Source organism: Strix aluco, chromosome 6, assembly GCF_031877795.1.
Source record: "Strix aluco isolate bStrAlu1 chromosome 6, bStrAlu1.hap1, whole genome shotgun sequence".
Taxonomy (NCBI): Eukaryota; Metazoa; Chordata; class Aves; order Strigiformes; family Strigidae; genus Strix; species Strix aluco.
This window is the reverse complement of record NC_133936.1, coordinates 34,806,556-34,832,184: the sequence shown is the minus strand read 5'-3', so window position 1 is coordinate 34,832,184 and position 25,629 is coordinate 34,806,556. Positions and strand designations below refer to the sequence as shown.

The 25,629-nt window shown below is 43.1% G+C and overlaps 1 protein-coding gene and 1 long non-coding RNA gene across 6 annotated transcripts; one reads left to right on the top strand and one right to left on the bottom strand.

Moving 5' to 3' along the window:
• Nucleotides 1-381: 381 nt before the first annotated feature.
• On the top strand, nt 382-25,546 carry LOC141925406 (uncharacterized). Of its 5 annotated transcripts, none has more exons than XR_012623858.1 (4): nt 8,387-8,556; nt 19,693-19,905; nt 20,202-21,386; nt 24,544-25,546. It is a non-coding gene; the product is annotated as an uncharacterized LOC141925406 (long non-coding RNA). The 5 variants fall into 5 exon arrangements; XR_012623859.1 differs by lacking the exon at nt 24,544-25,546 and adding an exon at nt 22,514-22,655; XR_012623860.1 differs by lacking the exons at nt 8,387-8,556; nt 24,544-25,546 and adding an exon at nt 382-492 and having other exon boundaries at nt 20,202-22,559.
• Nucleotides 12,467-23,020, bottom strand: CAVIN2 (caveolae associated protein 2). The gene is made up of 2 exons (XM_074829583.1): nt 22,568-23,020; nt 12,467-15,061 (listed from the first exon to the last, which is right to left on the bottom strand). The coding sequence occupies exons 1-2, from the start codon at nt 22,958-22,960 to the stop codon at nt 14,267-14,269; spliced, it is 1,188 nt and encodes a 395-aa protein (XP_074685684.1). The 5' UTR covers nt 22,961-23,020; the 3' UTR covers nt 12,467-14,266.
• Nucleotides 25,547-25,629: the final 83 nt, after the last annotated feature.

Below are 25,629 nucleotides of genomic sequence, written 5' to 3'. Positions count from 1 at the left end.
CCTGCAGCTGAACTGGGGTGGGTTACAAGGGTGTGCCGTGCCATGGGTAGTCTAAAGTTCACAGCACCATAGCTGTTGGTGCTGTCCATCCTGAGCAACAACGCTGGCCGCATGACGTGGCCGTGGCACTGGTGCCTCATGTAACTGCATGTGAAGTTCATCTGGCATGAGGCACAGTCTCTCCCAGCCCTCCATCTTAAGCGCAGAATCTGTTTTATCTACGCTCATGCAGTTTTTTACTATATAAGTTTGGTTTTTTGTGCATGCAAATTATAATTACTTTGATGTTCATAAGCAGGTTTAAAATTTGGCTTCTTTGGTTTCTTCTAGCTCCATTCAGGAAGCCAACTACCAAAGCCCACTCTGACTACCATTTTGTCTTCTGACCTGAAAAAGCTGGTGCAAAAGAAAGCAAGCTGCTTCTGCTTTGCCTCCTACTTTCCTGTGGTCTCAATGACAGAAACCTGCTCCTTCAGTGGCATAAGGCTATGGGTAAGTGTTTTGCCGGAGCTGTGATATACGTGACCAGCTGTTCATCTCCTCTAAGTGGGGAAGAAAATCACCCAGAGGAGCAATGGCTCTCCCTGAGGCAGCAGCTGACGTGGATTTATGAGGCTGTAGCAGACATAATCAACCTATTTAGTTTTCCCAAAGCAGGAAGTGAAGCTCTCCTGTGGGAACAGACCTTCTGTACCCTTAAGCAAAATAAATCTTGCTTCCTGGGTGATTCTACTAGACGGAAGCCAAAAGCTGGGTGTCGTGCTGCTTCAGCTGCGGGAAGCTTATTTACCTGCTTGTGGAACAAGATCTGCTAAGGATGCTCAGGGCTTTATTTCACCTGGCAGGTATCACAGTCTATCCTAAACCTTTGGAAATAGCTTTCTAATGGATACTTGCCTGCCTGAGGAAAAGACAGTACTCATCTTTTCTTTCTCACTACTTTGGGCTCTAAGCTAGCACTAGTTTTTCTGAAATAGAGTGCTGCTTTTTGCTGAGAGGTGACCCTCATCAGCAATGACCCGTTTCAGCAGTGCTTCCTGCGTAGACAGTAGTGTTCAGCTATAACCAATGCTGTTGAACCTGGGGGCTGGTTAGAGAGCACACTAGATCTATGGCAAATAGTGCACAAGTGAGCTGCACTGTTTCCGATTCTGGCATTTTCTTGTTTGAATTGTTTGGAGAGCAGGGGAGGCTGAGCAATGAGGACCAGGGGTGAGCCAGGCCTTCAGGAAAGTGTGCGTGCGTAGCAGTGGCCCTTGAGAGGGAAATCTTCTCCTTCACCTCTCATGAGACTCGGGAACACAGGAACTATTCTGAGAGCAACGCTGTCTGTGCCTCTGATTGTTTGGATGCTTGCTTATCGCTGTGAGGCAAGTGCCTGGATGCAATCCTCTCGGGGGGAAACCTGTTGTTGTTTCCACTATTTACTCTTTATTGTGGTAGTATCTGAGAGCCACAGTCATGGTTCAGTGCCCCCTTGTGCAGGGAATTGATTATGAGCAGGACTGGGATGAAAGGGGACAGTTCCTCAGGGATGGGCTGAAGTTTGGTATTTTTCTCAAGTTTTATGGAAAAATACATTAGTTTCTAAATGAGTGACAGAGGTGCTGGTATTTATGGTCAACGTGAGCAATATGACTCCTTTCAGCATTTTACTTCAGGATGTGAGCAGCAGAAGGCTCAGTCCTGGCAAGAGGAGCTTGTAAACTCAGCTCTGAAAGCATTATTGTATTCAGGTGGAACATTTCAGTGGCAAATTCTGGCATTTTTAGCCTGTGCCTGTGGTTTCAGAAAATACTGAGGTAAAACATGGGTTTGAGAAGATGTGGAAGTCCTCTTCAAGGGGCAAAATATTCACTATCTGTTGGAAGATATAGTAAGAGTGTGTTTAAACATTTGCATGGTGCAGGGTGAGGAAGTTGGTAAATGCCCATGGAAACTTTCATTGTTTTCTGTTAAGTGTGACCTTTTCTTACCCCTCTTTTTCTATTTTATTTTGTTGGCTGATTTTTTTTTTTTTTTTTTTTAAATCAGAAGAAACTCCTTGGGAGTTACTGTAGATCTATTTCAAAATTTCTTTGTAAAACACTGGGACTTTTTGCTTGTCTAATTCATGCTGAGAAGCAGCGTACTCCACAGGAAGTACCATTAATTTCAAGGAACCATTCAGCTTTAGTAAGGCTGAGTAGTTGAGAGTATTAGGTGAGAGTTATTGCAGTATTGAAGGTGTCAAGCTATTAGCAATTGTTACATTGATTTTTACTGATTGTCACATCTTTTGACAAGTGTTTTAATTGTTGACTGGAAAAGGAAATGAGTATTCATGTTCCTTCTTTTGCTGCCTCTCTATTTTAGAGAGAGGAGTAATTCATTATCTTGTGGATAGAAAACAATTAAAGTGTTGTTTCTTTCATCACTGCATTGATAATGGAGTAACAAAATGGTGTCTCAGGCCTGAAGTTCTTACTGGAGTTCTCAGGAGGGAGAGGAGTACTATGTGCAGCAGGGCCGGCATAAAAAATGTCTCATTTATCACATGCTAGGGGTGATTGAAATCTCCCTGTAAGCTACTCTATTAGATATGCTTATGCACTACAGAAAAAAATGCAGGCTGTAGAAGAAAATACCACTGCAAGCAAAACCTGAATATAGTAATACTTAACTTGTAAGCAGTGCTCCACTTATCTGGCTGAGAGCCAGCTTTTTTATGATACAGGCACCAGCGTTTGTTTAATGTATCCCTTATCAAATCCAAAAGCTAATATTTGAGTTAGTCCTCCATGAAGATAAACAGGAACTGTTTGAGTCAGAATTAAGATATTGTGTATCACACTCCTCAGAACAGTATCTGGGTACTTTAACTTGAATCCAAAGAAGTTCCTTGCAGATGTGTACTCAATCTGTGTTTAGAGAAAGGTCTCTCAAAAGCTAGTTTATGTAGTGAAAGTATTTGGGGAAGTTATAGCAAAGAGTGGGATCTTGGTTTTAATCAGATGCAAAGCATGCTGGAGTTGATTTGAATCCACCAACTGGGTCTCAGGTCAGGCTTTTAGTCCTGAAGGTAGTGAAGAGACTGTCTTTTGAAGAAGCTCAAATAGGGCTTCTGTATTGCTACAGACAAGAATTCTGCAATCCCAGGCTAGCTGTGCAAGGGAGTCCAGTCCATAATCTTTTCTGCTACACAGCATAGACAGAGCTTACACAGTTCCATTGGCTTCAGTGCATTCATTGAAAACTGCATCCACATATACAAGAGTAGAATTAAGCTCCCCCTACTCACCTTTCACTCAGTTTAACCACTGACAGTTTTGTTTATGAAAATGGCACTTTTGAGTATCTTATGTACAAACTCGTTCAGATCTGAAAGCAAGCAGCCAGATAAGGACTCTTACTACATGGTCAGGATAAAGGTAAGTAAATGGATGGTGCAACAAATGATTCTAGGATGCCACTGCTGATGGATATCAGGACCCTGCCTTCCCCATCACCACCACCACCGCCAAAAAAAAAAAAGTATAGTTAGGTGGCTGCAATTTTTAACACGGGTTAGTAGAAGCCTGGTGAAAAACAATCTGATAATGCAAATCATGGTGGTAATAGTAGTGAAATATAGATGGAAAACAAGCAAGAAACTGAGAAGGTAGCAGCCACAGCAATGCAACTTGGGAACAACAACAAATGATCAGTGTACTAAATCCAGTTAAGAATGAAACTCTAATGTAGTAGGCTTTTCCTCAGCAGGCAGTATTCATGTAGCATTCAAAGCTGAACATGAAAATCTGAAAATATCGCGATGCTATGTAAAGAGGATTATTGTGCAAAAGAAATTTCTAGTAAACAGGAAAAAAGAACCGTTTCTTACTAAGGGCAAGATTTAACTATTGATATAAGAACAATAACAACTGTTAATGCTGGTAATCATGAACATTTGACATCTCAGGTTCTTGCCAGGCTCACCGTATGCTTTGTCAAGTTGAATGCTGGGAGGAAGCAATGGAGCTGGAACTTGCTGGAATGCATTAGGTGGAGAAGAGGAAACCCTATTTCCTGACAAATAATTTTTTCAGCTAATGCTTTTTTGCCGTATTTGGCCAGCTGCATTGCTGAGTGAAAATAATATTTGGAGAAGGATGGCAGAACTCACTAAATAATGTATAATCGTAAAGAATAAATTGTCTCCATCACAGTGGGGATATGGAAGTAGGCTAAAGCCTTGCCCTTACCTATGCAAAGTCATTATTCTGTGTAAGCTTCCTGAATTCCGTGGATCTCAGGAATGTCAGAAAAGTATCTTGCCACTTCTTCCACCCCAAGTCCCTGCAGTCATCTGGGTGGCAAAGCCATGGCAGGAGAACTGCTGTTGACGGGCAAATCTGACTGTAAGCTTTGCCCAGGGCCCCAGTGGATGAGCCCCTGTAGAATGGCGGGGCAGGCACATGCCTTGCTGCTGAGTCCACAGGCATTATTTCATGTCACTTTCCTCAGAGGATTTAGACCGGAAGAAAACCACTTCAGAGTTTGGCTGATCTGTTCTTTACTCTCATATTGGAGCCTTGTACAAAGAAAATGAGAGCAGACACAGAGCACTGCATTGTAGTGTAATGATTAAGATTTATAGAGCCAAAATACTATTTCAGATTGCTCCAGTAGGATGGCATCAAAGAGGAATTTTTGCCATGCTTTCTGCTATAACAAGAAAATCAGATGAATTCTGAGTAGACAATTTTTTCTCCAACTTCAGTATTTACCACAGGTGAAACATTTACTGGATGTATTTTTTTTTTTTTTAAATTATAGTGTGAAGATCTATTTTGTTCTATTACTTGGGGTAGATTAGGCATTAACGGAGCAACAGTGGAATAATACCCCCTGCAACTGCATTGTTCATGCAGGCAAAACTCTCTGGCTGTGTTGCCTAACAGTATTGTACAGGCAGAGATGATCTCACCCTGTCTGCGTTTTGAGCTGACCAGGCATCATATGGATGTAGTTAGTGCAGTGCCCTGTTTGAGTTAATAAGAGACGTGGCGTATTAGCTTGGGGCAACGTCTGACATTTAACATGTCTTCCAGTTGGCTTGAAGCATGGGCAGAGGGAGCTTGCGTCTGTCTCAGTGTGAACATTGCCTCTGCCTGAAAAATATTGCGCAAAACTGTGAAAGACTTGCAAAGTGATTTTGTGAAATCCTTATAAAGTGAAACACTCTCTGTAATGTGAAATTACTCCTATTAGAGCTGCAGCTTGAGTAACTCTTATATATGATCAAGAACCACCAATTCAAGTTCTCTTGTCCCTGATTTTCTCTAAACACATTTGGATTTTGTTAGTCTCCCACTGCTGGCATAGATTTAGATTGCTGTCATATCATGCAAAAGGGGACTGCCTGAATTTCTGTAGTTTTTCGGGATGGATACTGAATACTGTGATAGCATAGGCACTATAAGAAATGTCAGGAGGAAAACTTTTGCGGAACTTTGTCTTTATTAGTTTATAGAATGAATTACAGGTGTGCAGATGTTTTCAGAATTAATGAGACTTGGATGCCAAATATTTTTTGTAGGGTTTAGCACAGTAATCCTTGTACTAAATAGTAAGGATGGATATACAGGTGTGCATATAGAGATATATTTGTCACGTGTACATGTAGGTGTATGTATATGTATGTACACATGTATGAGATACATATATGTCACTGTAGAGTTGTATGACAAAGAAACAACTCCTGAGTTTCCACTGTCATTTTTATCTCTCAATGCATTTCCCCCTTCCTCTCTTCTGTAGAAGGAGACTTTCTTTTCAGGCACTGAAATTTGACAGCAACAAACAAGTTAGCAAGGAGACATTTCCCTTTTGAAGAGTCCTAATCCAGGTTTTCCTTCCATCAGCTCCAAAGTTCTTCGTCATTTTGTCCCTATGTTTCCCTCTTCCGCGTAGAAAATGATCCAGGTATGGCAGGTACGGAAAAACCCTGTATCCATTAACCTGCATCCTGTGAGCCATTAACAAGAATTCATAGTAAAGCCTTTCATTTTATGAGAGAGTTATATAGCAAACTGGAGAGCTTCTGGAAAAGTACACAAAAACGTCAGGAAACAACCTAGGAAATGTTAGGAGTGGAGCAGGAGAAAGCTGCTCCTGATCTGAGGGGTGCATGGTGAGAGGGGACCCGGGCAGGTCCGTGCAGGCATTGGAGCAGAACCTGGCCTCTGCTGTGTGAAGTGGCAGAAAGGCACCCCTAAAAAAAGAAACTGAGGAAAGCCAGAAAGAACAAGCTGTTTCTCAGCAGATATGTGAGAATGGAGCAACTCCCACGGGAGGCCAAGCATGAAGGAGAAACGGCCCAGCCAGCATGGCTGCCTTGTATCTTAATATAGCAGACTTCTTGGCAAAGCAAGGGGGTGAGGCCTGGTGGAGGAGGAGAGCTGGGTTTGCGTTCCCAAAAACCTGTTTGCAATAGCAAAGAAATCCTGCTGGCTCTGTTCCAGCAAACCATGAGGATTCAGTGATCTGGCAGTGAAATCCAGCTATTGAAGGTGCATTCCTCAGTGCTTCCTAGCAGATCCTGCCTGCCCCTTGTCCACACGAGGTCTGTATTCAGTAGGGGATTAGCTAAATGTCTGGACAAGAGACCCCATCCTGCTGTTAGCAGCATCTATCCTCTTCCCCTCAAGCCTTTTTGGAAGCAAGTAGGCATGGAAAATGTGTGGTGTTGCGTCAGCTTGCACTGCAGACCTGAGAAGGGGATGTTCCCAGCATGTGCTTCTGCAGGCTCAGGCTGAGCTATTTTGATGTGTGTGAATAAGATTTTGCTTTTTGCCTAGCCTAACTAACTTTACTCCCTCAAAACAAACAAAAAAATCCAAGCAAAACAAAAAGCACTGACAACATCGCACAGTAAAAATTTTTTCTAGACCTAAGACCTGGGCACTGCCTCTGCAATACAGATCGGCAGGTAGAGACATGATAAAATAAATACGGTGCTCTTTCCTCACTGTTGTTGTCTTTTACACGGCAGCTACCCACAGTCTTTTCTGATTCCCTACTCTCATTTCCATACTTTTGAACCCTAGACCTTAATGACTCTTATTTCCCTGTTTTGGTGGTGCCTCTTGGTTCTGTCCCATCTTTTGCTTTAAGGGCTTTATCTCTGTTCTGGGCGCTCTGCCGGTGTTTCTTTCTCAGTAGACTTTTTGCTCCTTCCTCCAGTTCCCCACCCTTCCCACTGACTCCTTCCCTCACACATTCCCTCTCTCATGCACATCCCACTGTTTCATTTCTTATCCACAATTTCCTATGCGTTTTCTCCTCCCACACACTTCTCCCTGTCTTAATGCCTCCCTCCACTCCCAGCTGGATGTCAACTATCGTATCACTAAGAAGTAATGGGAACTGATTAAAAATACCCAATCTGATGGATTGGTTTTTAGGATTGCATTTATAGGATCCTATCAGTCTATCTCCTTTTTAGCAAAAGAATTTACAACTCCAAAATCCATGAAAACTTTTCCAGGTTCTCACCTTATTTGAAACTGAATGTCATATATATTACATATATATGTCATACATAGTGTTCCAGAGCTACTGCATAACACGATCTTGTTTTAATTGAGATCTCCACGCTGTTAAACCTAACCCAGAAATGCATACTTCCATGTACTGCAGGCTTGCCTTTCATTTGAAGAGGTGTGCGGTGGCATGCAGAGGACGCAGTCATTCATCTAAAGAGCTTACGCCTGGTCATGCAGACAGAAACCCCCTTCTGACATTTACGTAGGACCTATTTACACAGGTCTTACGTGTCTTGTCACCTGTTACTGTTTTCAGTCATAGCCTGCTCACTGACTTTCAATCTCCAACAATCATCACCAGTAAAATGGTAAACCTTGTAGGAAAATGAAGGTTATTTAGAAGTCACATAGCGCATATAGCTTTCACTGTGATAGTGTGGAAGTGTCAGTTGACTCTGCAAATGCAGACAACTTCTGTGTGTTCATAATTTGTTTACTGCTAGTCAGACATTCTCACGGTCCCTTTTTCCATGTCTCTCAGCACTGTGTTGAGTTGTAATGATTCAGGGACCAGGCGGCTGGTTAATGCAGCTCATGTTGTCACCCTCATGGGGCTCATTTGCCTACAGGCATGTCAGAAGGAACAAGTAATATAAGGGCATATATAACTGTAGTTGGCAGTGTACTGAAAAGATGCTGAAGCTCACTTTAAATGAATAGCGTAGGACATCAGGAGCTAAGTAGCTGAGAAATAAGATAAATTTGCTTGAATGGAGCGTTGCGTTTCTGTAGTTAGGCTGTGCCTGGTACTTGATCTAAATGAGGTATGTGTACATGGTGTGCAGTGTCGACATCCCCTGTGTGCTATTTGTTCCTAACACTGTCTCGCACATTTTCAGTATCCAGCAGAGTTCACATCACCCGCACTTCTACACAGCTTAAGCCTGATGGGAGGGAGTAAAGAAGACAGAGCCAGACTCTCCTCACTGGAGTTAATGGCATAGGGCGTTCCAATGACCTTCCGCTCCCTGTGTTCAGGAATTTGAAGGTTTGTTTTTTTTTCCTCAAAGCGTTAGGGAGGAGTACACAAGTCTGTAGAGTGATTGATACTACGTTAGTTGGCGTTCTGGTCTTTCGTTGTGTGTCTGCACAAGCCTGAGCCTGCGTGCACCGCTTCATACTGGCAAGGCAAGAGTGAACCATGTATCCTTTGTGTTGGTGCAGTCTGGGTTTGGTTTAGCTGTTGGGGATCACATTGCAGAGCAGTGAGAGGCACGAGCTTGTTCTGTCTCTCCGTTTTGCATATTAACTGTTGACTGAATGTGTGTGTCCTTGGGTTTGCTAATAGTTTTTCCTAATTCTTCTCCTGCAACATGCACTGTAGGTTTTCTAAGTGCTCCACATCGGCATGCAGCAGACTGTGTTTTAAGGGAAACGTAGGAGACAGTCACACACACAAAAAGTCTTACAGTCTCTTGTGATGATCTGGTGTGATCATCTGTTGAGATATTCTAAGGAGCTCTATGGACAAGTTGTTCCAAGGCCAGGTTTTCACTGAAGGGCGTAAAGAGAATCATGATTATTACTGAATTTGGGCTGTATATTGCAGCTGTGTTCTGTGGGAGAGGAAATGTTGGAGAGTTTAAAGCTACTGACTGGCAGAGGAGCAATGCTAGCGTGCAACCTTGCTGCCACCCAATATAATACAGCTTCCAGTTTGGATCAATTCCAGCTGTCAGACCCCAATTTGCTAACCATGTTGGGAAGGACACAAGTTTTCTTTTAGAAGGTCAGTATCATTTAAGGTTATTGAAAGCAAGGAAACCTGTTCCACCTTTATAAAGAAAACATTGCTGTAGAGTTTTTAGGAGCCGCGCAGTTATAATAAATAATGAATGTATGGTACTTTGTGTAGTGTTTAGCTCTGCCTGAGAAAGAGAAAATAATGGAAGTCTCTTCTTTCTGCCTGTGTGTTCAAACGAAGGAAAATCAAAGCTGTTATACCAGAGCTATATATCAGCTAACATATTTTAGGAACTGTGGAATGATCATAATTACAAAAAAGTCCTCCAGAGAGAAATTATGACTCATAGTTTATGTTCTCTTTAGTGTTGCTATGGAAAAAGAGGTTAGTGCCAATGGTCATACAGCAATATTAATCTCTGATCTGAAAGAAAAATAAATAACAATCTCTAGCTTAACCCAAAGCAGATTTATTCTCCGTTACTGCGGCACACTCCATTAAAGGGGATAACCATGTAAGAAAAATTAAAGATGACATTGATTATCAGTTCTCAACATGCAGTTAGAGTTCCTTATTTGAATTAGTGTGCACTTCAGACTCCCGCAAATGACTTGGTGGAGTGAGAGGAAGGGAAAAAAGGCATTTTGATCAAAAGGAGGGCAGGAAAGATCAGCCACCACCAACAGCTGCAAGTATGCTGATTAAAATTTCTTTATGCATGCAATTAGACTCAGCCTGGGGTTGATGCTGGTTCAAACGCAGATCCTGAAACAAAACCCTGGCAAAAGGCATTTTAAAGTGGTGGAAAGTGGCTATCAGCCTTTTTCCGTTTATTTGGGAAAGCGAGGGCCGTGAGTCAGAGTGGCAGATACTTACGTGCTGAGTCAGCACCCTCCAGGCTGCTCTGGCAGTTGTTTCCTGCCAGTTGTTTAGTTGCCTAGGCAAAACCCTAACCAGGACTGGGGCCAAACAGCTGCGTGTTTGCTTTGCTCGAGTGCTGAATCTTTTTCTTTACATGCAGGAAAACTACCTGACACCTTCCTCTTGACACCCAGAGTCAGCGTGTGTGTTTTAGTGGATCACAGTAAAACTTTTCTATCTGCATACTTGACTTTGTTTTCAGGAGTTGGAGCTACACTTGCTCAGTTGTATGCAGCTACCAACAGGAAAAGACCTTGCAGTCAGAACTTAGCTTGAAATTTTGCTCACAATGCACCCTGCAAAGCAGGCTAGAGCCTTCCTTTCTGCCACATGCAGTGCTGATGGCAGTAAAACTTTTTATTCTGTTGATGAGCTAAGCAGATTGGATTGGGGAGATACAGAGATCTCACATCCTGCATCTATGCACACAGCTCTTACTGATGGTCACAGGAATCGTACGTGTGGCCCAAAAACATTGTACGGCTCAGAGAGTCCCTTGAGCCAGATGAAGGCTTTTCACTGACATTCAGGGTTGTACTGGTTCCTTGGTGAACAGTTTGCCCTCTAACAAGTTGCCATTACTTCACTAAGTCTTCTGAGTTTACATCTTTAAGTGTGTGACTATCAGTCATGTAACTGGCATTACAACCTATAACAACAAATGGGTTTCACTGCATCAGTGTAAAGGGCATACAGGTATATTTTACCTTCTGATCCTTTTCTTCCCTTTCTTCTGTCTCTTTAATCATCAAACGTGCCTCAGTCAGGCCTGTATGAGGGCTTTCACTGCACTCTCTTCTTTGACAGTGAAATGCTCCAGAAAGCCTGTATCTGTGCCTTTTCACAGCAGAGCCGGCTCATGGATTAGCACATGGGGGTCAACAGGATGCTCTTTGCCCTTTCCCCTAATAGGGGACAGAAATGTCAGCTGGTTTTCTGCATTGAAAATGGAAGTATCAGCAGTCACTGAGTGCTGCTAGTTTAAATATTTATACCATAAGGACTTTATCACACCCTCTTTCTTTGTGCAAAGCTCCTGCCGATTTCAGTGGAGGTCAGACTCTGAATCCATGCAGCAGCTAACAGGTGAGGTCTTCCAAGGAATAATGGGACGAGTGGAGCTCAAAGTCAGGCACTGTACCTGTGTTATTGTGTCAAGGGTAAACAAGCAGTTTTTAAAGTAATTATGTAGACAAACCTGTCAGCACAAGCATGGAATACCCATGCATATGCTTGACATCTGCCAGCCTGACAAGATCCAGGCACATACTTCAGATACTTGAAAGAAGACAGTGCTGCTGGTGCTGCAGTCTGTCTCCTCCCCGAAACAGTAAGTTTTGCAGACTAATGTTTTTAGTCGGGACTCAAGAATGAAAGAAGAGGGGAAGAAACAGCTTGGGGGACATCTCGGGATCCTGAGCTTGCTTCTTCCTCTGGTTTATAAGATAGCACAAAAGCAGACATTCATGAGTTGACTAAGTATTTTTCTCTTGCAAAGCATGCTTTCTTATGTTTGTTAGAATTGCAGGCCCACTCACCCCTGTAAATGTGCGATCACAACAGAAAATGTTTAATTCTAGCCCTGCAACTGATGGCTGTATGTGTAGCGTATCCTGAAGTGGGTATTTGAATTAATTGTCACAGATGCTCAGTATCTGCATTTCCAATGGTTTTACTGGATGGCATTGTAATGCTCCTAAAATACTGTGCATGGGATTCGTTTCAGCATCTCTAAAACTGGATAAAGCATGGCCAGGGGTATTGTTTGAATTAAAGCTTAGCAGGACAAACAAACCAGGCATATCTGAAAGCAAAATGTAAACATGATGCTGGAGTTCCTGGTTAGCGCTTGGTGGCTGCGGGAAGTTGACAGCTGTTACATAAAGGTTAAACGTGCGTTCTTTGGTCTGTCAGTAAAATTAAGCCTGCTAAAGACTATGTGGCACTCTAAAAGACATGAGTTTATCTGTGTCCGTTAAACAGAATATACACTTCAATATAAATATGCTTTCAGGTCTATTTAAAGTATTAGAAGTATGCTGCAGTCCAATAAAAAAAATGCAGAAGGAGCTCGCAGATTTTGGAAAGTGCCTGACTACATTCGGATGGGCTAGAGATCTGGCAAGTGTCTGGAAAGCAAAGCACTGGTGTTTGCATTGCTAAATAACAGCAGAGGATGAGAAAGAAAATGATATAGATACAACAGGGACATGAACTGAAGTAATAAATGCTTGACCTTTAAATTTCATCTTTGCCAACTTCTCAGACTGCTTCTCCCAAAGACTGACATGGCTGAGTTTTCTGTCATGCTTTTATTTGTCATATTTGTAGTTAGTTACAATTAAAAATTATTGAAATCCATTGTAGTTAATACAAAATAAAAATATAGCTGCACAAGTTATGCCATGACTTTTTTTACGAACAGTATCTCCTATATGATACCATACACTTAAGAGCTTAACTCCTAATAGTACTCACCTACACTAAGCTCTTATCGACTAACTTCCAGTGTGATTTACTGGTTACAGATATTACCCCTGTGGAGTAATACCTGTTAATCATTTCATAATGGTATTTTTGCTGCAGTTTTTATTTCCCCTGTAATTTGTGATTCTAAATACAAGTTAAAGGAAGCAACCTTTTAGTGCAATGTTAAGTATCAGTAGAACTTTATATATATATATAAAAAAATAAAAATAACCCACTGCATAAACAAACAAGGATGTAAGGTAACTGTTGTGGGTATTGTGCTTCCCTTTCCTCCCTTCCCCTACCTGTAAGTGACAGGAATGAACATTCATAGTGAACAAACTACCCTGTAACTTCTCATTTTCCATTAATTTTGAAAAATTACAGACCTGTAATTTTGAGAGCATGTAGGTGGCTTTGATGAAAGTTATTAGCAGAGAATCAAATCCTGTGGCTTTGCAGACTCATCCTCATGTAAACTCATCCCTGCCATGAAGTTCAATCCATAACACATTGTTCCCTTTAGATGTGCCTAAAAGAGTATTTCACCTTTTTGAAAAAATTGTCCTTACATCCCTGTAATTTTCTAACTCTTCTGTGTAAATATAGCTCTATATGAAATAACTTGTAAAAAGTTAAGTTATGCTATTTTCAAAATACTCTGAGATACAAAGTTGTGCAGGTGCAAATTTTGATAGTATACTGCTATAAAGACTAAGAATGAATTAATTAGTGTTATCTGAGTATATATTCTGTAAGCTGGGAGTATAGATTTAATATTGCGGGGTTTTAGTTTTGCTTTTTTAATATTTCATATTATTTCATACTTTCTTCAGACTCTCTCCATGCTTCTGTCAAATTCCTTCTACTTTTTTTTCAATTTCTGATCCCTTAAAGGTACAGTAACCAATCACACATTCATGCTTGTCACTAATGTACTTCCATAACTCCAGTATATTGAAAAACATCTTTTAATTTTCACCTAAACACAGTCATTTCTTCTAAGTGAATAGCGAGAAGCTACTGGCAAAAATCTTTCCCTCACTGAAAGGGATGGAACCACTTTTCAGCTTCGCCCTCTTAAGTACTCTGCTCTTTTAGCATCGTGGAGCAAAGCCCCAAACAAACTATACATGTATGCACAGTTACTGAGGCTGTTAGTATTCACAGAGCATAGCAAGGAAACTGAAATCAAATGTTCTCATCCGTATTTCTACATTGACATACAAAACTACTCACAGTGTTGTGAAATACTGAGAGGGAAGAAAACAGAACGGAAATGTTTGGGTTTTGACTACTCTCCACGCGTTCCTCTGACCTAACTATAAGAAAGACAGCTGACCAGCTTGCTTCTACTAGACATACTCTTTTCCTGCTTGTCTCTTACACCAGCGGACAGCATCTTTAAATTAATAAACACTGGTGACTCAGCCTAAAATGGAGCATGTTGCAGCCTGTGTCACTGACCTTGTTCACTCTGCATTCCAACACGATGCAATAAATTACCACTGCAGAGAAAAGGATGGAAGAAACTGAATCGCTACTACCACCTGTGTAGCAGAAACCAGTTACTCGCTTAAGTAAAACCGTGCATATCTGGAAGGTGAAGGAAGACTTGGGTTGATTATGCTGTTTGGTCTATCTGCAGGACTGCTGCTTGGGTCGTTTCTTCATCAGATTGTTCCATTTCCCCGCTGACTGGGTTGTTTCTTTCATCATACAGTTTCTGGCTAGAAACTTCTAGAGGCATCCTATACTCTTCGTCATCTTCAACAATGGACAGCTCGATGTTGTTGTTCATCATGGCGCTCCCTTCCATTCTGGTTTCCTTCTCTAGAGAATCGGCTACTGCTTTGCCCTCTTCGGTCAGCGAGGTGGTAGGTGTCATATCTGAGTGCATGTCGGCAAATGATGTTTCATCCTCATTCTCAGCTTGGTCGTTGCTTGTAGTTTCTGTTGGTCTGTCCTCAGCTTCAGCAGGGCTTTCTCCTTCACGGACTTTCTTCACGTTGAATGTGAGGGGAGATACTTTGAAAGCCGAACTCTTTGAAGAAGAGGATTTCTGATGATGTACAGTAAGCGATTTCTTGATCTTTTCTCTCCGTTCAGGTGAGACAATCTTTGTGCTGATCTTGTTCATCTTCTTCTCAATGTTTTGGCGGGAAAATGCTTTCTTGAGGCTGTCTACCTTCTTGAGGCTGGATCTTTTAATTTTCTCAGCTCTTGATTCTTCTGTTTTTTCCTCTGCACTATCATCCATATCATCTTCCTCGTGAAACATTTCATCATCTGAACACAACTCCACTGTGTGCAAAGTTTCTTCCAGTGTTTTGTTCTCATCCACAGGCTCCTCTTTTCCTTCTGTAATGCTGGGAATAGGCTCTTTTGAAAAAACACTGGCAGGGATCTCATTTTCCTCCTGAAAGAATTGACAATATTTGAGTTTCATAGTTCACAGGACACGAATTTAATAAACAAAGCACAACCCTGAACAATTACTTTTTTTTTTCCCCCCACGATGAGATGAAGAATGCTGAACATTTCTTGTTGTTTCAGTATATTTAACCAGTAACAAGCCACTCAAAGCCCACTGAACCATTATCTGGTAAAGTTTAAGACTAATGAGCTGTCAGCTGTAAGATTTCTCTTTCAAAGTGACTTGGAATATATACAGAATGGAAATCCCATTCTTTGTAATTTAAATTAGATATTCTTTAATAAGAGTTTAGCTGTGAAGTTGTACACCTATCCCTGGGGAGAAGGGATGGCATGGTGGCTAAGGAGGTTGTACTACAGACCCCTGCGTAGACCTATAGAAGTTATGTAACCCCCCAAAGCTTTCAGTTTCTCTAGCCAAAGACTGGGACTATCTCTGCAGAGATGTTGGTTCCATCTGAGAGGTATCTTAGATGGCAAATGCAGTTAGCACTTTCAGTGTATTTCAGAAAAATGTATGTTGCTGTTAAAATGGATTGTTGATACTGAGAAACAACGCAGCCCATGATGTTCAGAGTGTGTGCTGTTTTACAGCTATTTACAGAAAAAATATAGTAAATCCAGGTGGTAAATTGGTAAATATGAACAGGACAACTCCTTGAAAAATAAAAGTTTATGGCATATAAAAATAAACAGACATTATACCACATAGAAAGCACCAGTAGTCACTTCTAGCTAAGAGGAAAATTATTGCTTTGTAGAAACAAAACCAAGAAGGGGCATGGAAAGAAAAAAGGTATCTGAAAACAAAACAGGCTGAACAAGGGTGGAAGCTGCAACTTGTAACGAAGGACCTCTGTGACTACGGAGTGCAGAAGCTCTGCAACCCCAAGCAGTTCAGAGGCAGCACAATGAACACTCTGTTCTGCGGTAGGTTTTGCAGGCATCTGCCCATGCAAAGAAAATGAGGCTCCTCACACACTCCCTTTTCCTTTCAGAATCGTTACGCCTTAGATCTGCATAGTCTCTATTCATTACCTTTTTTGTCATTTTCAGACAGACTGCATGCAATATCACTTAGTTGTATGGATTGGAAGGATTTTCTTTCCCTCCCCCCCCCCTTCTATTTATCTTTAGATACGAAAAGCAGTAAGTGCTGAGTGAAATGGTTGTAATAGTCTCAGATCTGTCCCTAGTGGGCCTGAGTGTACAGTTAAGGGGAAAAAAGGCCACATATACTTCCAAGTTCATGCTCATTATTTCAGGACTGAGCATGTAGTTGTGATCACTGGAGAGAACAATGTCTTGGGTTAAACTTGCTGTCAAAGCTGTATAAGGATGTTGTGCATGGTTGTTTTTAAAAACAAAATGGCCCTGAATACCTTGCAGAGCTTCTGGAACTCGAGAACATGCATGTGGGCAGGCAGAATCATTTTAAACCATATATACACAGTATATAATAATATATACTGTGATTCAAGTGTGTTGGTGAATATCGCTCAAGAATATAAAAATGCAAAATATCAAAAAAATAGATAGCGGTTTGACAGTTTGTTCGTGATTTACTTTTACCGTTTCTGCACAGCTTTCTGGACCAGCGGGTTCAGATACACTGGCACAGATAAAGCTCCAGTGGAACATCTAATAAAGCCAGGGCTCTTCTCCCAACACTTACTATGTTGTTGCAACTATCGGCAACAGCGACCAAGATAACAAAACAAAGAAAACCTGTACCAGCTTTAAGTGAAAACAGCTGTAACTGTAGTACAAATATTTGTATTTTCTCTCCACTGCAGTTAATGAAATGTAGATTACATGACTGGCTGCAGTGTTAAATTATTCCCCAGAGCATGAGAACTCAGTATAAAGCATAATTTACATGTCTTGTGCGTTCTTTCCAAACCTAGGTAATCTCATACACTTTTAAACATCTGAACGTTCAGGTGTAAGTGCCTGAATGGCATAGAAAACTCTGATGGGTTGTAACTTTTAAAGTCTTTAATCTAGGAAAGTGGTGTCGTGTGAGATTGAGCACAGTGCAGTCTGAGGCAGAGATGGGCCTGTGCAGCTCTTCTCAATGTCAGTTTAGCTCTGTGTCTACAGTATTCACGTTAAACTGAAGTACTGCATGCAGTCTGTAGAAGAATATGGACATAGATTTTATTTCAATTTTTATCAAATTTGTCACTGAGTAGAAGGGAGACTGTCAAACTATCCATATTTATTAAGAAAAAAACCCCACAAAAATATATGACTTATTAATGAGCTAATGATTTGATTAAAAGCAGATCCTAGGTGGTCTTTGGCTATCAGACGATACTGGCATTCAAGAAATCACCTGTCTAAGCTTCCTGCATGGCCCTGGAAAACATCAGCCTCTGGGCATCTATTACTCTGCTTGTAAAATGGGAATGACATGCTTTCCTATCTCACGTTTCTAAAAGACCTTAGGATCACAGGAACTATTAAAATGCAAATGAAAATAAATTAAGTGAAATGCTTTGGAAATACAAAGGTGGTATAGCAGGAATGCTCTGTGGTGGACCAGATGTTTCTATTTCAAATACAGTTATCGATAACATGTGGGCTATTGGTAACTTTTTGGTCTAACAAGTTTACATGACAGCTATATTTTTGTTTTGATACTTTTTTCAAGCAGTCTGGTATTTCATTTAGGAAGACTAGAACAATACACTGAAAAATGCCAACTGTTACAAACTGCGGAACTATTTTCCATGCCAAAAAAAAGTAGAACTTTGATCTTTTCTTCTTGATCTAATCTAAAATTCTGAGAAAGCAATACATCTTTTTATTTTCCACATCCGAGTTCAAAAACAGCACCTGCATTTTCTCAGTTTGACTGTAGATAGCTAGCTCCTCTGAATTTCGTTTTTCCATGTAGGAGATGAATAGAATAGTGCAAATTTTCTGTGTAAAACAACTCCTGCTAATACTAGTAATACTTGCAAGGTTAAAAGCAGTGCCTTCCCTGTGGCTTTGATCAGCCATTCTCAGGAACTTTCTATAGGTCATAATGTCATCCCCATCTTTTACCAGAAAGGAAAGATCCGTAACAGTGTACTACAGAACTGGACAGCCTGAGTGAACAGGTCGTCAATTTAGTCAGGAGTGCTGAATCTTTGATGCAGCATAAATGAAATCAGTGTGCTTTGGTTTGGATTTTTGTTAGATTTGTCGTAAGAGGCCACAGCCTTCATGAAGGGGAGATGGCATTTCCCATCTTTACAGCAGTCCAGGCTCCTCTGTACTTCGTAGATGCTGTTATATGCCTAAATGATTACTAGTCTAAAACTTGTTTTGCCACACAAAATAGGTCAAAAGATGACAAATCCTTCTAAAAACAGCTACAGCTCCACCTACTTTCTTTCAGACAAACACATGCTCTTCAGACCTGGATGTCGCCATGGGGAGGATTGAGGGCAGGGAGCAGGCTGGGTCTGTGGGCAAGGAGGAGGAAATCGCCAGCTGACTATTTGCATGTCCTGTGCAGGCTGGGGCCTTGGCTGCCATGTCCTCCTGACCTCCCACAGCACAGCTGGATCAAGTCCTAAGAGCCATATGAGGTATTTTTGTCATTAAACAATACAAGAGTAGTCTCCCTGCAAGGCTCCAGTGGGAAATTTAGTAGATAATACCATTACCGCTTGTAATTCTTCTGTTTACCTCACTTGTTCATTTTTGAGTTTGAAGTTGCTTTTTCAAAAGATTATTACAGCGACCCAAATAACAAGATACAACTAAATGGCTGATTTCCTGTGCCCTCCTCTTGCTTCATTTCAGGATGAAGCATTTACCAAGAGCAACATCTGAACAGGGCTTGAATATTAGTGTGCTTGACCCCAAGCTGCAATTTTGACTTATTTTATCTGTGCTATTCACTAGTAAACATGACATTTAATTGAAAAATTAAACATGAGCCTTTTTCATCTTGCATTTTGCTTTTGCAGCTAAAAAAGCAAACAAAAACCCCACCAAACCAAAACCAAAAAGCTGGTCATGTGGTGAGAACAAAATAGAGGGGAACAATGCCAAAGCTTAACAAGGATTTTTAAAACAGTCACTTCAGTGTTTTGCTGAATTGCTGTGTCACTTGTGGCATTTGTAATAACTTTCGCATCCTGAAATGCTTGGAATGGAGCTCCATTAAAATATGTCACCAATTAAAAAAATATATGCAAACTAGGAACAATGCAGACAGTCTAGGGAGAGAAAACTAAAAGCATTTTAATGGGAAATATGTAAATAGCTGAACTCTTCTAAACGCAGTTCATTCTCAGCATGTATGCTGAGGGTAAGCTGATGCTGGTGAGTGGCAGCACGGTTTCATAAAATGCAGAGCTGGAGCTCAGTCATGTGTTTTGGCTATGCTCAGTGCTCCCACCAAGTATCAGGGAGTTTGAGGTATATGGTGAATGCAGAACTGAATCACAAATACGTATTTTTATTTTCATACCGAGCTGTCTTCCTAAGCTGGAAAAGTGCGTCCTAACGAGAAACATGCTGTGTGAAATTTTGGATTGTTTTTTCAGCGGAAAAGAATCCTCGAACTGAAGAGAAGTCTCATCTATCCAGATTTCCCTTTTGTTTTTACAGAAATCTGGCGTCAATATGGCTTCGTTGCTGTGACCTCTCCTTCCTGCAATTGTTTTTCCATGGATTCCTGCTCAGGGCAGTACAGAAACCCAGCCAGAACTTCTGCTCTTTTCCCTCTGCAATATCCTAGCAAGGCGGTTGCCCCGCTACCAGGTCATCTCACCTCCACCTTGTAAGGAGACCCCGCAGGGAGATCGCGAGGTGGGCATGCAGGTACGGTGCTTGCCCAGGTTGGCAGCAGGTGTGCGGGCATGGCCTCTGAGCACCTGCCATCGCCTGGGGCACGGCAGCTTCCCAGTGGAAAATCCCAGCTCCTCCCAGGCTGCAGAAAGCCCCAGGCGCTGCCCGCCCTGGCCACCCTCCCACGCCCCAGGAAGTTCTGTTGGCCACCCTAGTTTTGCAGAGCGCCACACTGGCTTTTAGCAACAGGCCAGTGCCAGGAGCAATTCCCTGTTGACAGCTGATTTTTTTTTTTTTACTGAATTTAACTGCAGTATTTCTTTTCTAAGGCTTGTGTTCCTCATCCACATCGGCTTGGGATCGGTTAAGTTCATCTCCGCCCCACCATGGCAACATATTTTCCAGTGAGACATGGGAACATCATCAACTAAATCCTTGTAAAAGCAATGAAGAACAGATCTCCTGTCCAAAGGTGCCACCCCAGTGATGAGCTGCGGAGAAGCAGTGGATTTTCTTTAGCTGCTGTTCTGGGACGTGGACCTGGGTTGTTTGCTTTGGGTTTGTGCACTTCAGGACACAGTATTAAGGAAAAGGTTTGGAGGTTTAAATAGGCCTTAGCTTTGCAATGCTGTTTAGTGTTGCGAAACAACCCAAGCCAGCCCTCTCCTGTTGGGATGCTGCTCTACCCTTCAAACCCTTCTTGGCATGTTTTACCAGTACTTTTACCCAGTGCCCGTGAATCACTGCCACTAGGCAGCAGTAACGGGGATCCCCAGCTGAGGCAACCGTAACTGCCCACACACAGCTGTGTTTTCGTCTTTCCTCTACACACTGTCATCTTAAAATGCTAAAATTTGGGTTCTCTGGAGGAAGATGCTGTAGTTGCAATAGCAAGGCCTTAATTCTCACACTCACAAGTAACAGGAATGTCACAAAATTACCTTCCCATAGGCCAAGCTGGTGCACCCTCCCCAGTGAAGTGGAAGGTTCCCCCAGGGGAAGTGTTCAAGGTCCACGCCTGAACCTGGAGGCGGGAGCCAGTTGTTAGCTAACATGGCCTGGGAGACAGCAATGTTTTGACTTACAGTAACAGATCTTAAGTTACTCAGAGAAGTCCAGAAAACATGTGTCTCTTAATTTAACCAGTCCCTGGAATAATTTCCACATTCCTTCTAGGGTGGAAACTACCAAGCTCGGTACATACTGCAGCTCCTCCTTTTCTGGCGTGACAAGCCAGGACGGTAATTTGGGAGAACAATAAGCAGGGAGGTGGGGGGCTTCCTTTCTGGGGCGAGCACCTGTGCACTAACCAGGCCTGCCAACTTTTAAAATCAAGTTCTGCTCTGTTGTTTTGGATTTGTTTAAACAGGAAAACCCCAACAACCCACGGGGTAGAGTTAGCTACTGACAGATGTAACATGCAGCTGACAAGCTTAGCCTGAGGAGCTGGTGATGTTCCTGACCTGTGCCCGCTGCAGCCCCGTGCTCGCTCTCCTCCCTTTTCCTAGTGCGTGGTGAGTTGTCTTTTTTTTAAGGATGCGAGAGTCACGTCCTGTGTTTAGTCAAAGCTCATGCCGTGTTCTGTCCAGACCATTGCTTAAAAAGGGGAAAATATGCAAACTGCTGCTATCACTGGATGGACTCCCAGGAAGCTGACTTTTTAACTGAATTTTGAGCTCATCCCTCAATGGGCCAGGACAGCCTGAGGAGCTGAGTGTGGCAGGGAGCTGCAGTGCTGCCCCTCTCCTACTTCCGAGGGCAGATGCAAGGGTGGTTTTTAGGGCCACTACCAAGAGTTTGCAAAATGGGCCCTTTACTCAAGTTTGCTAAGAGTTTGCTTAAAAACCAAAAAAGGGACCTTTCCTCAAGTTTGCTTTAAAAAAAACCCACAACAAAACAGTTCTTTTCCCCACATACGCTAAGAGTTAGTAAAAGGTGACTCTTTCCCCAAGTTTGCTGAGAATAAAAGGTGGCTCTCCAAGGTTGTTAAGAGTGAGCAAAACAAGGTCTGTTCCCTCAGATTTGCTAAGAGTTCATAAAAGACAGATCTTTCTCCAAGTTCGATAAGAGTAAAAGATGGCTCCTTCCCCACAGTTTGCTAAAAATTAGCCAAAAAAGGCTCTTCCCCCATGTTTGCTAAGAGTTAGGAAAAAAAATAAAAGGGCGTTTTCCCCAAATTTGGCAAGGGTTAGCAAAAACCAGCTCTTTCCCCAGGTTTACTAGGAGTTAGTAAAACAGCCTCTTTCCCCAAGTTTGCTAGGAGTAGGTATTTCACATAAAGTTTCTAAGAATAAAAGAGGGCTCTTTCCCCAAGTTTACCAAGAGTTACCAAAACCAACTGCTCTTTCCCCGGGTTTACTAGAGGTTAGCAAACTTGGGGAAAGAGCCTGTTTTGCTAAGCGTAAACATGGGTATTTCTCATAAGGTTGCTAAAAGAGGGCTCTTTCCTTAAGTTTGCCAAGGGCTAGCAAAAAAGCCTGCACTTTCCCCAACTCTGCCGAGATTGAAAGAAGGTCTTTCTCACAGCTTTGCTAAGTTAGCAAAAAGACGGCCTTCTTCTCCAAGTCTGCTGGGAGTTGGTAGCAAGTCCGTCCTTTCCCCAAGTTCGCTGGGTGTTAGCAGAAACGGGCTCTTCCCCCAGGTGCGGGAGGAAGGAAGGTTCGGGAGGACGCGGGGCGGCCGTGGGGCCTCTCACCTGGAAGATGAGCACCTTGAAGCGGTCCCGCCGGAGCAGCTGGGCGTGATGCTGCTCGAGGCGTCGCACCTGGTCGCACTGTCTCTCCAGCCGCTCCCGCACGGCGCGGGTGTGTGCGCACACCTTCCGCGACTTCTCCAGCAGCTTCTCCACCGCTTCCCCCGTCGCGCCGTGGCTGCGACACAACTTCCCCAGGTCTCCCTGAATACCCCGCACCGCCCCTTCCAAACCCCGCTGCCTTTGCTCCATCTGCCGCTGTTGCCCTTCCACCGCTTCCAACATCGACACCAGTTTCTCCAGCAAGGCCAGGACGGTCAGGGCGTTCACCTGCCCCCCGACCGCCTCCGACGGCGGTAACGGCGGTACCGCGCTGCCACCCGCCGCCTCCCCCATCGCTGCGCCGGGATGGGACGGCGGATGCCGGCGCCGCTCTTAAGGGCTGCGCCTTCCCCCCCTCCCTCCCCCGGGGGAGGTTTCGGGCAGAGCCCGGCCCCGGCCCCGGCCCGCCCCGGGCGGCCGAGGCCGCCCGGGGCGGGCCGGGTCCGTGGGCCGGGCCCCCGGTGCGTCCCCCCCCCGCTCCCAATCCCCCCCACCCCTTTTTTCCAAAGCAAGGGGTGTATTCTCGCCCCACACTTGGCGAAACGCAGTAGTCGGCTCCTCGTAAGCATCAGTAGATGGCAGGAGATACCGCGAAATGCCGTCGGGGATGGGAGGACAACAGGCGGCTGCTGGAGAAGGGAAAGGGGGGGCAAGAGGGGGGTGGTGGTGATGGTCCGGGAGAGTTTGTGAGTGTGGACGACTGGGGTGAAAGCCTGTCGTTCGATCTGAGGGAGTTAAACTAAGAATAAGAGATTTCAAAGGAATTATTACTACAATCAATGTGACGATTATTATATATTAATATGTTATAACAATACATAATATCACGATAGTTATTCTTCTATAATATAAATGTAATGATAATTACGCATAATTGTCATATTAATTAACATAATATATTCACATATCGTGAATCAAATCTCAAACCAGATTGGGGTTTTTTTAATAACAATTTAAATCCTTCTCCTCCTCCTCCTTATTATTATTATAGTTTTAATAATAATTTAGAAGACGATCATTCCATTCCATTCCATTCCATTCCATTCCATTCCATTCCATTCCATTCCATTCCATTCTTCTTCTTTTCATTATTTAAAAAAACCCCAACCAGTCTGGTGTTGCATGCTTGGTGGAAGGAGTGCCAGGAGATTTGATGTGCTGCCCACGATGTGGAAACTAGCTGGGCACTCTGGTTGCCCTGGCTGGATTCTCCAGCGTTTCTTTGATTAAAAAATTGTGGGGTTAGAACAGCTGTTTCGGGGGAATAGCGATAAACTGGGTGTGGTGGCAGAGGGATGGTGTTTTCAAGCTTTTGCGAACCACCAAAAGGAGCTACTTGGCATGAAGAAATACCAAGCTGTTTATTTAGAATAATACATAACTGTTCCCAGGTCTGATCCAAAGCTGTTATCGTCAGGGAAAATATTACAAACTTTCACAGACTTGGGTTGCTCATCCGTATACTGACGTTCTCAAGCACAGTCAATTTCTTTTTATCTTCTGTTCTTGACATTTGCCTGGCAACAGGACTTCTTGCTGCAACGCAGATGTTTCTAATGCTTGGGCATATAGAATTCTAATACTTGGGTAGGTGAAATATTATATTTTCTAATGCTTGGGTATACATAATTCCTCCACAATTTTCCCACATCCTGTAGATTAAAAACATCTATTTGGAGCCCTAGTGGCTGTGATCCTCACCTTTTTTATTGTACACAGAAAGCATTTTAATCATCTTACCATGAAAAGGAATAAAAATTAATGACTTAAGAGTAATGTAAATGAGTTAGCCATTTCAATCACTGCATGTTCAAGCCGCTGAATGTTCTGCAATATTACTGTTAGTATCTGGTTTTTTTGGTCCTTGCTTTTTTCAGGCTACAACTTCTATTCCTCAAGTTGTGGGAGCTTGAAGAATGCATTCGGTGAGTGAGTTCACTTACGAAAAAGAATCACTGAGTCTGCCAGAGTTGTCAACAAGGAAAGTATGCCGAGACTGTAAAATATGCAGGCTCAGAGGGGCGTGGACATATTTTAAAGGAGCAACCTAAACAAAACCCTTCTGTTTCCGCTGGCTCGCCCCGGCAGCACTACCTGCTACGCCCTTCCTAAGACATCTATGTTTCCAAAGGGCGGCTGGTGTCTGCCCCTCTCAGTACAGGATCCTGCCCAGCTTGCTTCCTTGCTCTCTCCCTTCTTTTTGGCGGGGACCTTGGAGCCCAGGCGAGGAGGAGGCATTTTTGCAGAGAGCAGCAGCACACCTTGATCTGGCGAGGTCTAACACACTGTCGGTGGGTGACTGGGTGGGAGAAGGGCAGGAGTTTAAACCGGCCGCAGTTCCTAGCAGAGGCAGCGCACGCTGCTGCCGGCTCTGCCTGCAGCAGAGGCATGAGATGCTGGCCTCGGCCGTGGCGGCACAGGAGGGATGGCGAGAGGCTGCTGCCTCCAGCAGTACCACTCGTGGCTTTTGCTCTCCTGGCAGCCTGCTCCCTTGCAAAGCCAGAGGAGCAGCAAGCCCAGCTCTCTTCCCTGCCTCCGTTTCAGCTCCAGTTCTTCTTCCTCTCCCTCCTTCCCCATGGAAGGAGCAACCCAGCTCTGTCCCTGCCCAGCTACGTATCTTTCCTGTGGCTAAATAATATTATTTTTTTCAAAATTATTTTTTTCTTTGGTTTTGATGAGCTGTGGCGAAGCCCTGGCCTGGCTGTAGTCCCGGCTGCTGGTCAAACTGGCTTTCCAACCCATCTCTGGTTTGCACTTGGGAGCCTGTTTCTCCAAGCCTTTCCGCATCAAATCTTCTACTGTACGTGGCACATATGCATGATGGAGAGGATAGTCACGCTGTCTTTGTGATCTAAATAAACACTCTCCTGATTCGTGTTATGAGTCTTCTGCAAAGGTTCTGCAAGTTTTTGGGTGTTTAAAACTCCCAGCCCTGTGTGCATCCTAGGAAGAGCTGCAGCGCC

Bases quoted from the DNA above. Each gene is read 5' to 3' on its own strand.
- CAVIN2 (XM_074829583.1), bottom strand. From the start codon at position 22,960: ATGGGGGAGGCGGCGGGTGGCAGCGCGGTACCGCCGTTACCGCCGTCG. The intron at 15,062-22,567 runs GTGAGAGGCCCC...CAATTCTTTCAG, and splicing joins TCAAGGTGCTCATCTTCCAG to GAGGAAAATGAGATCCCTGC.